This window comes from Capra hircus, chromosome 10 (assembly GCF_001704415.2).
Source record: "Capra hircus breed San Clemente chromosome 10, ASM170441v1, whole genome shotgun sequence".
Lineage (NCBI taxonomy): Eukaryota > Metazoa > Chordata > Mammalia > Artiodactyla > Bovidae > Capra > Capra hircus.
Genome location: NC_030817.1, coordinates 20512802 through 20524880, shown reverse-complemented (window position 1 = coordinate 20524880; position 12079 = coordinate 20512802). Strand labels below are relative to the sequence as shown.

The 12079-nt window shown below is 40.2% G+C and overlaps 1 protein-coding gene across 5 annotated transcripts in view; it reads left to right on the top strand.

Moving 5' to 3' along the window:
• The window catches only part of PCNX1 (pecanex homolog 1 (Drosophila)), a 181163-nt gene that overhangs the window by 45986 nt on the left and 123098 nt on the right, over nt 1–12079 (top strand). For all 5 annotated transcript variants that reach the window (XM_018054011.1, XM_018054014.1, XM_018054012.1 and 2 more), the window contains exons 4-6: nt 1145–1190; nt 2007–2096; nt 9357–11063. In XM_018054011.1, coding sequence (XP_017909500.1) covers nt 1145–1190; nt 2007–2096; nt 9357–11063 — 1843 coding nt within the window. The remainder of the gene's footprint in view (nt 1–1144; nt 1191–2006; nt 2097–9356; nt 11064–12079) is intronic.

The following is a 12079-nucleotide window of genomic DNA, read 5'->3' as shown; positions in this document are numbered from 1 at the left end:
TTCAAAAATATTGCAAAGCTCATTTTTTTGGTCTATACTGCTTATTAGAAGTTTTAACCTATATACATATGGTTGTTTTTGCTGTTTTTTTTTTACTGACATAGCTTTCATATGTGTAGTGTATGCATATTAAGTGTATAGCTCAGTACATTTTTACATAAAGTGTACATCCATTTAATTGCCATCCAGACCAAGAAAGTCCCTCATGCCCCTTTAAAGTCATCATTAGCTATACTTTTACCAAATTTCTCATTATATACTCCTGTTCAGTTGAAGGGAAAGATTTGGCAAAATGCAGGTATTTTCTTGGTTTTAGTATAAAGATACTAAATTTGCTTGACTGTTCTCTTCTCGAATCCCTTGAAAACAGATTATAACAAGAACTGCTCAGACTTGTTGATTTAGTAACTGTCATGTTGTTATATTTGGTTTCCTTAATGTGTTCATGAAATTTGTGGTATTTGTTTATATGATTGTTATAATAGTATAATTCATGATGGTTGTAAAATTTTAGGGAAATTGTATACCATCTTGAGTATAAGCCCTAAAAACCCCACAGATTTATAATAGTGTTCTGTTTGTAGAGTTTGTGCTAAAAATTCCTTTTTCTGAAATGCCTTAGTTGTTTTTTTTAATTACTATTTTTAAAAAATGCATTGTAGCAGCCTACAAAGAACTTTCTGCCTGAAACTCAGGAAAGTACATACTGATGCACTAACAATTTGACAGGAAGATTTAGGTTGCTCTTTGTTACTATGTTTTATCCTCCAAACTTTCCCTTTATAACCCCTGATAAGTCTACATTTATTTCAGGTAAACTTAACACCTAGTTTTGCTTTGTTTATAACTGGAACATGTCATGATGCAATGTGAAACTGATAACGACTGTTTGACACAGATTGTCTGGGATTGGAGGCTCTCCCCCCGGGGGCTCCATCAGCCCTGAGCACGCGCGGGATTCAGCGTCCTGCTTGTGTGTACTGGGTGTGCCGCACGCGCTACAGCAGTGTGGCTCTGATATGTCATGGCCTTTTGGTGAGAGTGACTGGTAGCTTGTTCTGATGATATCACCTCCTTTGATAGTCTTGCTAGCCTGTGCTGATGGCGCAGCTAGCATTGTGTTTACTTCATGTCATGTTTGCAGATTGGATCTGGCTCCTCTCGTCTGGGAACAGCAGCAACTATTAAAGGTGGGTGTGGTCTTCCCTGAACATTACCTCTGACTTTCCATTTCTTTTTTGGTCGTAGTAAAGATAATTAATTGTATCGTGTATTTACATGTAATGAAAAATCATTCTTGAAATTATTTTGTGGATAAAATTATGTATCTTGTATTAAAGATTGCTGGTTTTAAATTGTGGTCCCTTTTCAACAGGACCAAGTGACTTTCACTTTTTTTATCATCCAAATTTCATAACAGTATTTTAACCACTTGGATTATACTGTATGAATTGTACATTTTGATCTTTAAGAAACTTCTTTGCTTCTTTGCCTTGAGGGAAAATGCTTTCATGGGTTTTAGTGGGGTTCATAGAAAACGAATTTAATGTGAAACCGTTAAATTAGGCCCAAATAAGACACTAAAAAAATTTTTTCCCCAGTACATCATGTATATCTCATTTATTCAATACATCTATGTCAAATAAATTAATTATTATTTTGCCCTGTAACTTTATAACTTTCTACTTTTTTCCTGGGAGGGACTTTTAAATTGTTTCAAGTTATTACATAATTTGTATTTCATTTTTAAAACTTCTTTTGAAAGAAATAGTTGTGTTAGCTAGTATTATGAGGCCTTTCCATATTTGGTTTGTAGCATATGTGATCTGACAGTCCGTGATGCTTCCTGTCAGTTTAATGCATCTTCTTTTATTGTAACCCCTGACACAAAAACTGCTTTAGTTAATAAATATCTACTATACTCTCTCATGTCCTTCTTTGTTATGCCACCTGCACAGCTTTTACCTTTAATATAATGTCTTCTTGGGTTTCTCTTAACTTTGTAGGAGATACAGACACCGCTAAGACTTCTGATGATATCAGCTTAAGTCTGGGCCAGAGCTCTAGTCTTTGTAAGGAGGGAAGTGAAGAACAAGGTAAGAACAATTGACTTCATGGCAGCATCATGTACTGTGATGACCAGGGTGAGTTTCTGCCATGTGCTGCTCATATTTTGGCAGAAGTTTGTAATAATTTAGTGTGGCTCTTTAGAAACGTGGAAATAAAATGATTCGCTAGCATAGCAGTAACACAGTGTGATAGGTACTCATAGCTTTTGGAATTCGGCTTCACATGTTCTGCCAGGTAAACAGAGAAACTTGGTGAGCATATGCCATAGAATGAATATGAGATGGGAGGTAAGAATCTGCTCTTCCTTTAGTTGGTCAGAGCATCTTGCTTAGCTCACTGATAACCCAGTGTGTAAAGCTGTTCTTTTCCATTCAGTGTGACCTCTAAATGCCAACTGCTGCGTATGTTGCTCGGCTACAGAGACAACAGTGTGTGTGACAGAGAAAACTTGCTGTTGGGCTTACTGAGAAACTGTCTGCCTCCAACATGGTGTCTTCTTGTAGCAGATTTGTAATGTAAATTTTGGTTTTAAGTGATTTTTTTTTTCTCCTTATTCAGTTTCATTGTAAATGAGTACTTTGGATTTTATAGAGTTCTTTTTTTTTTTAAAGAACTGCCACATTTCTGAGTTTGATTTTTAATTTTCAGACATGAAAGGATGAATATGCCATACCCATTTCCGGTTGAGATTATCCCAGGTTATATAATCAGTGAGCCAGAATTGGATTAGAAACCTGTCTCCCTATTTCCAGCCTGTTTTTTTGTTGTTAGCTTATGGGTGATGTTTGGTAAGCAGGCAAACTGATAAATTTCCTATTATACTTCATTATGAAACTTATTTATAGGGTTACAAATCGATCAGTGAGTGGAGACATTTTCCCACTAATTTAGTGTTTTACCCAGGTTTGATTCTTACAAGGATATTTTGTTAGAATTTTAGGTTTATCACTGTAATTGCTTTTGGAGAATTGCAGTACCTCATCATTATTCATTTGGTGGACCACCCCTCACAGCCTGTCTCCTCCCCTTAAAAAATGCAGTTGAATGTACTGTGTGGTCTGAAAGCTATTTTCTTATGAAAGGGAAAGGTGAATTCATCTCTGAGAAGCACAGTGTTCTTTTGTAGAATACATAATCAGCAGTGTCTCAGAAACTGGGTAGTGATCATAGAGGGGCTAGTGCCCCTGCACTTAACGGGTCATAGGTCTATTCATTTTCATCTGGGAAGTACCTTGTGTGAGCAAGAATGTAGTAGTCTGGCAGGTTGGGAATTATACTCAAACAGATCTACCCTGGCAGGTACATATTGACGCAGACAGTGATGACATATTCAGTCACTGAGTGCATACTGTTGTCCTGTGAAGAGTCAGCATACTTCTCCTTTAAAGCTTTGTCAGCCGCATGGCCTCTGTTGCAGCTATTCAACTTTGTTGTTGTAGAGTGAAAGAGGCTGTAAACAACCTATCAGTGAGTGGGAATGACTGTGTTATACTAAAACTTTATTTACAAAAGCAGGCAGAAAGCCACTTTGGCTCTATAGGCCTTCGTTAATCAAACCCTGGTTTAGGTCATCTCTTAAGCACTTGCTGTGTGTTCACCCAGTTAATCTTCACGACAGACATTTGAAGTTCACAGTGTTATTATTCTCACTTTACAGAGGAGCGGAGTTATAAGAAACTTGCCCCAAATCACCCATCTGCTAAGCAGCAGTCATTCAAATCTAGTTCTAAATCTAGTTCTAAATTCTGCTTTTAATCACTATGCTATCCTACTTTCGTACAGTTTTATAACTTGCTTTTATCATATAACATTTTTCCCATGTATTTAGCAGTTATTATTGAGTACTTATGTGTGCCTGATACCATTCTAAGTACTAGAAATCAGTTGATGAACAGACAGAATTTTCTACCATTGTGGCTTTCATGCCCTTAGTATGGAAACATGCTACTGTGGATCAAACGTGTATGCAGTGATATGGAATGGTGGGGTGGGCGCTGTGGGCATTGTGAGTTTAAATATTACAGGATGGTTGAGGGGGAGTCTTGCTGAGAGCAGAGACCTGCAGGAGAAGGAGTGAGCTGCGCAGGCTCTCTGGGAGGAGGGAGACTGCCTCCGTGCAGAGCTAACAGCACGGGCAGAAGTCCCAGTGCAGGAGCATGCCTGTCAGAACAGTGTGGCTGCTGCAGAGCCAGTGAGGGGCCAGGTTACAGGCTTGTAGGCTGATTTATTTTATTTATTTTTTAAAAAATGTTTACGTATCTGACTGTCCTGGGCCCTGGTTGTGGCATGCAGGATCTTTAGTTGTGGCATGCACACTCCTAGGTGCAGCATGTGGGATCTAGTTCCCTGACGAGGCATTGAACCCAGGCCCTCTGCTTTGGGAGCGCAGAGGCACTGGACCACCAGGGAAGTCCCTTGTAAGCCATTTTAGAGATTTTGCTTTAAATTTCCAGTGAGATGAACAGCTGTATAGAGTTTTGAGCAGAGAAGTATCATCATCTCTATTACATTGTAACAGTCATTTTGGCTCCTGTATTGTTTGAGTATGTATTAAAAGGGGCAGAGGCTGATGCAGTTGGCAGATTAAGTAATCAGCACAGATCAGGGTAGTGAGAAATGGTCTGACTGTGTGTGCTTAGTTGCTCAGTAGTGTCCAACTTTTTGTGACCCCCATGGACTGTAGCCCCCAGGCAGCTCTGTCCATGGGGATTCTTCAGGCAAGAATCCTGGAGTAGGTTGTCATGCCCTCCTCCAGGGGATCTTCCCAACCCAGGGACTGAACCCAGGTCTCCTGCATTGCAGGTGGATTCTTTACCAGCTGAGCCACCAGGGAAGCCTGGTCTGACTGTGGCAGATGTTAATGAAAGGATATGATGAATTTGGAAATAGCATGTGAAAGAAGTAGTAGTCATAGATGACTCTTAAGATTTGGGGGTTAAATCATGGGGAGGATGGATTCTCCATTAACTGAAAAGGAGAAAACTGAAAAGGAGCAGATTTAGAAGTGGGGAGAGCATGGTGAAGGGCATGAGAAGGGGTTCATTTAGGGCATATCAGGTATGAGTTGCTGTAGGACCTCTAAACAACAGTAGTTAGTAGATAATTAGATAGGCTTGGATTTTAGATAAGAAATCTGGGTTGAGGTTTTAAGTTTAGGAGTTTTCAGTATATAAATTAAAAAAAAAAGATTCAGTTATGTCAGACGTGGGGTTGGGTTAGTATGAAGTTCATGAACTAGCAGGGAATGCCTGTATCGTTAGCTGGGCCTGGAGTTCAGGCAGCCTGGTTCCCTGACCCAGATCCCTGTAGGTCTGGGCTGCGGTTTGGCACCACCTAGTGGCTGTTGTTCATTCTGGCTTAATAGCTGAGACTCTGCTGGCTCTCTGGCTGCTTTGGATTTACAGGACAGTGACCTTTAGTTATTTGGTTAGCAGTTAGTTGACTAGTTGGCACTCATTCTATCACCCTGATTCAGGATGATTGGGAGAAAACTGAGGTTGTGGGCATGTGTCAGGTATGTTTTCTAAGAAGGGATTATCTGCAGTTTCCCTCCTTAGCTTCATTCATGTCTTCCCTACCCAAGATCAGAACTCTAGTCCATCCCTGTGTGAGTACTGAGGCTGGGTAGAAGACAGAGAAACTAATTACAAGGTATTTCTGAATTTTAGTTATTTCGGGGCCAGAATATTAGATGAGATGTATGAGAGAGAGAGAGTATAGGTAGAAAAATGAAGGAGTTCCAACAGTCGAGCTCTGAGCCACTGCAGTCTAATAAATCCAGGAGACTGAATTGGAGCAACTGGTGAGGCAGAGGGGCACATCCCCACATCTCAGGGAGAGTGGTCAGCTTTGTCAGAGGTTGCTGGTAGGCCAAGTTATATGAGACTGAGACTTGACCGTTGAACTCCACAGCACAGAGGATGTTGGTGAGCTTGATAGCTTCTTAATGGGGTGGGAGTAGAATACATGTCAGAGGAGAATAACTGAAAACAGTGACTATAGACTACTTTTTGGTGAATGTCATCGGCGGTTGTTATAAAACTCCTTAAAACAAAAAACTATGAAAACATGCCATAAAAAGGTTGAGTAGATGATATTGTCTTAATAGTAACACCATGCAGGTACTAAAACGCATTTAAAGAGTACACAATAATATGAGAAAATATCTGAAGTGAAAAGATGGCGCTGTATAGAACCATGACTGGGCTCCCCTAGTGGCTCAGTGGTGAAGAGTCTGCCTGCCAGTGCGGGAGACACGGGTCCAGTCCCCGATTCAGGAGGATCCTGCACGCCTCGGGGTGGCTAAGCTCACGCGCCACAGCTGGTGAGCCTGTGCTCTGGGACCTGGGAGCTGCAACCACTAAGCCCACATACGGCCGCGGCTGAGGCCCATGAGCCCTGGAGCCCGTCTCTGCAACGAGAGAAGCCGCCGCATGAGAAGCCCACACATTGCAACTGGGGAATGGCCCCACTCGCCACAACTGGAGAAAGGCCCGCCCGGCAGCAAAGATCCAGCAGAGCCCAAAAGCTATTTGTAAATAAAATGATTTTAAAAAATAGGGTTCCAATCTGTAAGCGTGTAAGAGAACACTAAGGGTATGTGTGCATATGTTCGCAAGAATGTTAAAAGTAATATACCGTATTTAGCCATAAAAGAGAATAAAGTCCTGATTCATAATATAGCATGCAAAGTGAAAGAAGTCAGATACAAAAAGTCACATTGGAACATTATATAGTTCCATTTACATGAAATGTGCAGAATAGGCAAGTGCATAGGGACAGGAGTGGTTGCCAGAGGCTGAAGAAGGAAATGAGTGTAATGGGTATACGTTTCTTTTTGGGATGATGCAAAGATTCTAGAATTAGACAGTGGTCATGAGTGCCCAAATCTGTGAATATACTAAAAACCACTGAATTTTATTCTTAAAAGGGTGAGTTTTATGACATGTAAATTATACCACAATAAAAAGGAAAAAAGTGACACACCAAAAAGTATTAACAGTTATCTCAGTGGCAGAAATGTAAATCATTTTCTTCCTCATACTTAACTGGATTTTATAGAATTAACATTTTACTTTTATAAACAAAAATCATAACTTCCTTCTCTCTTCTAGATCATCCTCAGCAATTATAAAAAACAAACTACTTTATTTCTCTTACATTCCTGAAAAATCCACCTCTCTTCCTTTATCCTCACCTCCTCTGTTACCTGTCACCTTGTATCCCTGGTGTCCTTGACATGAATAATCTTTTCCAGAACCTTGTACAAATACCTGATTTTATCTTTTAGCAGGAATTTCTCGAAGTAGATTATTGATCAAAGGGTAGGTATGCTTTTTGAAGGTTTTTGGTTACCTTGCCAGATTTCTTTGTAGAAGGTTGGTTGCACCAGTTTGCACACCATGAATAGTGTGTTAGATGCCTTTCTTAATCTGAATACTACTAGTAGCAATCACTGGAAAAAACCTTAATTGGGTGAAAAATAGTATCTCTCTGGGTTGATTTGATCCTGTCTCTGACAGTATTGCTACCAGGAAGAAAAAAATGTCTTAAGAAAGCATGTTTACTTAAAATTTCCTAAAACCACCTAAAATTCTTCCTGACAGAGTCAAATTTACTATGATATGTTTATTTAGCAACACTGAAGAAACCAAATGCATTAAATTAAATTTGGCTATGTCTTTTAAAATGAAAAACTTAAATTTCTGCTTCATTAATGTGTTGGGAGTTGGTATTTTTTTAAAGTCTATTGTATATTAGAATTAGTGATTTTCAACTACTTGCTCAGTTAAGTTTTTGTTTTATAAAATATCCTTGAAATGTGAATATTACATCACCCCATAATTGCTTAATAGGGATATATATTCAGAGTTTTTAAAAATAACATTATAAATTAATACTATAGAAAAGTAAATGCAGGGATGGTTTTTAAATTTGGGTTTTTTTAGAGAATGTAAGAACCCAGCTATAGCGGCACAGTTTTGAACAGATGAAAAGAATATTGGTTTCACTTATCTTGAGGACTTTAAGACACAAGATAGGTCATTTATAAAATCACAGTTTTTATGGTACCTTCTAGAGAGTATCTCTAGTTTAGATTTTTAGTTGTTTACATCTAACTTACATTAAGCTTTTTTTGAAGTCCGTAAATATTTCTAGAAGTCATTCTTATTTTATAGTAATCAGGGGAAAAATTATGCTTTTATTATTTAAAGTGACTACTGGGAAGAGTCTGACTTATTATAGACTCTGTCACTCTATTTTTCCTCTTCAGTTATGACAAATAAGACAATAATATTTCTTTTTATTGAACTAACAGCAAACTCAGCAATCCTTGTCTGTTAAAAGGTATATTAAAAAATCAGCTATTGTACAGTTTGGTTGTCAAGCTGTGTTTCAAGATAAATAACAATGTAGTGGGTAGATGGGTTTATTTATATTTTTAATCTATCTTTATGTGTGTATAGTATATATGGTAACTCAGGTCACTAATCCCTGCCCTAAATGAAGGGTTAAGGAATAATCTTACAGATAGAGGGGGGGATATGTATTTTTTTTCATGAAGCATTTTTAATTGCTGCATCAGTGGTAAAACATAAAATGTAGTATTTTGCCCTGTAATTATTGTTTTAATACTTTCAGCCATTGTGAACAGGAAGACATCTTCTATCATTATACCATATCTTGTCTGGGCCTTGGTCAACCTTTTGATTCTTTTTGTTTGTTTCTGATTACTCTGTTTTTGTGGATTTGAAAAATCAATTATATTAGTTTTTCAAAAAGATTTTAAATTTAGCTAGGTAAAATAATGATAGCTACCATTAATTGTGCCAGGCATTGTGTTAGGGAAGTATGTTATTAACTCAGTTATCCCATGGTGAGATTGATATCACAGTTTACAGATGAGGAAGCAGAGGCTTGAAAAGGTAACCCACCTTTACCCAGTTACTAAGTTAGGGACAGAACTTACACAGAAATCCAGGTCTGTTTTAAATGTAATCCTTTGTTGCTTCTTATTTTATTGTTGATAGTCCATAGAACTTTTTCTGAGGTTCGTTGAAGATTTGGAAGTTCAGTTCATTCCATTAGTAGAATGCTTTCTTTCTTTAGCTGGGAAATAGAAAGAAGCCCTTTGGAACGACTGGCCAACTGTTGTTATACAGTGAGCTACTTGGGAAATAGTTTATGCTTAATTTATGGTACACTGTGAATTCTTTCCATTGTTAGACAGTAGAAAAACAGAGTATAGATTTGTGTTAACATTTCCAAATATATGTTTGAAACAGATTTGGCAGCTGACCGGAAGCTCTTCCGCCTGGTCTCCAATGATTCCTTCATCTCCATTCAGCCGTCCTTATCCTCATGTGGACAGGACTTACCAAGGGACTTCAGTGACAAAGTGAGCCTGCCAAGTCACAGCCACCACCACCACGTCGAGCAGTCTCTATCTAATGCCTGTGACACAGAAGTAGCTTCTCTTGTCCCTTTACATTCGCACTCTTACAGGAAAGATCACCGGCCGCGGGGTGTACCACGGACTTCTAGCTCTGCTGTGGCTTTCCCAGACACCTCACTGAATGACTTCCCTCTGTATCAGCAAAGGCGTGGGTTGGATCCTGTTAGTGAGTTAGAATCATCCAAGCCTCATTCTGGATCCAAAGAATCCTTGGTGGAAAATTCGTGTTTACCTGGGGAATTTCAGCTGGTTGGCGAGCTGAAAAACAGTAATTCTCAGCCACCTACCAGAAGTGGGAAGAGCAAACCCTTGAACGCAGACAAAAGCATGGACAGCTTGCGAAGCCTGAGCACGCGCAGTAGTGGCTCCACGGAGAGCTACTGCAGCGGGACGGACCGGGACACCCACAGCACCGTCAGCAGCTACAAAAGCGAGCAGACCAGCTCCACTCACATCGAGAGCATCTTGTCGGAGCACGAGGAGTCTCCCCAGGTGGCAAAGAAGAGCAGTCAGAAGAAAGAGGGCTGTGCCGAGGCAGAGGACAAGAACAGCTGCGCCGGTGATGAAAGGACTAGCGGAGCAAAGACTGCCGTGGACGAGAGCACGGACAGCGGGGCTCAGGGGGCCAAGGAGCCTAACGGCTCTGGGGGCGCGCACGGCCAGAAAGGCCTCAGCACCTCTGCGTCTGAAGAAGCCAATAAAAACCCCCATGCAAATGAATTCACTTCCCAGGGGGACACACCACCTGGGAAGACTGCTGAAAACCAAGAGGAGGAGGGTGAGAAGCCAGCTGTGTCAGTGGACTCGAAAGTTAGTAAAGATGTTGGTGGAAAGCACAAGGAGGGGGATGTGCGACCTAAATCCTCCAGCCTAATCCACCGGACAGCCTCTGCCCATAAGTCAGGCAGGAGACGGACAGGGAAAAAGCGGGCCAGCAGTTTCGATTCAAGTCGACATAGGGACTACGTGTCCTTTCGAGGTGTCTCTGGTACCAAGCCGCGTAGTGCTATATTCTGTCACGACGAGGACTCCAGTGACCAAAGTGACCTGAGCAGAGCGTCGAGCGTCCAGTCTGCTCACCAGCTCGGCAGCGATAGCTCTTCTAGCACCACTTCTCATTCTTGTCAGTCTCCTGAGGGCAGATACAGTGCCCTCAAGAGCAAACAGGCCCCCAAGGAGAGGGGCACCGACTCTGAGCATACACACAAAGCCCACCTGGGCCCTGAAGGAACCGGCAGAAAGCGGACAGCACGGCGGGCTTCCAGCGCAAATAGTGCCAAGACTCGGGCCCGAGTGTTAAGCCTGGACAGCAGCACAGGAGCGTGTCTGAATGACTCCAGTAGGCTGATGGCGCCTGAAAGCGTAAAACCCTTAACGACTTCAAAATCCGATCTGGAGGCCAAAGAGGGAGAGGTGCTAGATGAGCTGTCTTTATTGGGACGGGCTTCCCAGTTAGAGACAGTCACTCGGTCTAGGAATAGCTTGCCAAGCCAGGTTGCTTTTCCTGAAGGCGAAGAGCAAGACGCGGTCAGTGGAGGTAAGTAAATTGCAGGAGGAGATTTACCCAAGAATCTCTGCAATTTTCGATGCTGTTGATTGGATGCTACTTCTTCAAGTATATTTTGTGTTAACAGCCCCATATCCACTATGTTGTTAAAATAAACTTTCTTTCCATGAAGAAGAAGATGGTTGTCTTAAAAAAGGTTTTGATCTGAACACTGAGAAAATGTTTTTTGTTGTATTATATATCAGTTTGTTTTCATGGCATTCACCTTTTCTAAGCCATTTGCCACCTGTTAATGTTTTACCAGGAATAACAAAAAAATTGGTCCCCTTCCTCCTCTGTACAACCACAGTAACAACAAAATGTAGAATTTTATTAGGGTACCAAACCATTTTTACTTATCTCTTATACACTGTGTGCCACTGAACTTTGAGAATGAGATCTCTCAACCTGTTACATAAGATTTTTCCAAATATTACTTTAGCTCTATGTACTTTGAAAACATATGGCTTTTTTCTTTGTTTCTGTCTTAGGTATTTTCTTGCTTACTCAAGTTTTAGTCATTAAACCGTTTTTCTGTAACTTCACATTAAAGTTTATTAATCTGCGTTTGCAGTTTATTATCCATTAGTGGATATATGATGCCCGGTGTGATAACAGTAATAGTGCTTTGGTTAAAGTATGAGCTTACTGATTTCTGGTTTATGCAGAATTCTGCAAAATTCAGTAGATGATTTTGTATTGTCAGTGTGTGTTGGCCATTTTGTTTATTTCAGAGTTGTCTCTTGGTATTTCCTCCTGCCCAGAATAGTTTGCTTATTCTGTTTCGGTTATTATGGAGTCTCGTTCTTGAATCAAATCAGAAGAATGAAGTCTTCTCTTGATAGGGCATGACTTTTTTATCATCTGCCTCATATCCTTTAATAAAGCTTATGTCTTTGGCTTTATAGTTTACAGTCTATTGGTACAGTAACATTTAGTCTTTTATGAAAAGTTAAGCTGAGTTTTTGTTTGCACAAACATACTGAAACAAGGAACATGCTTTTTCT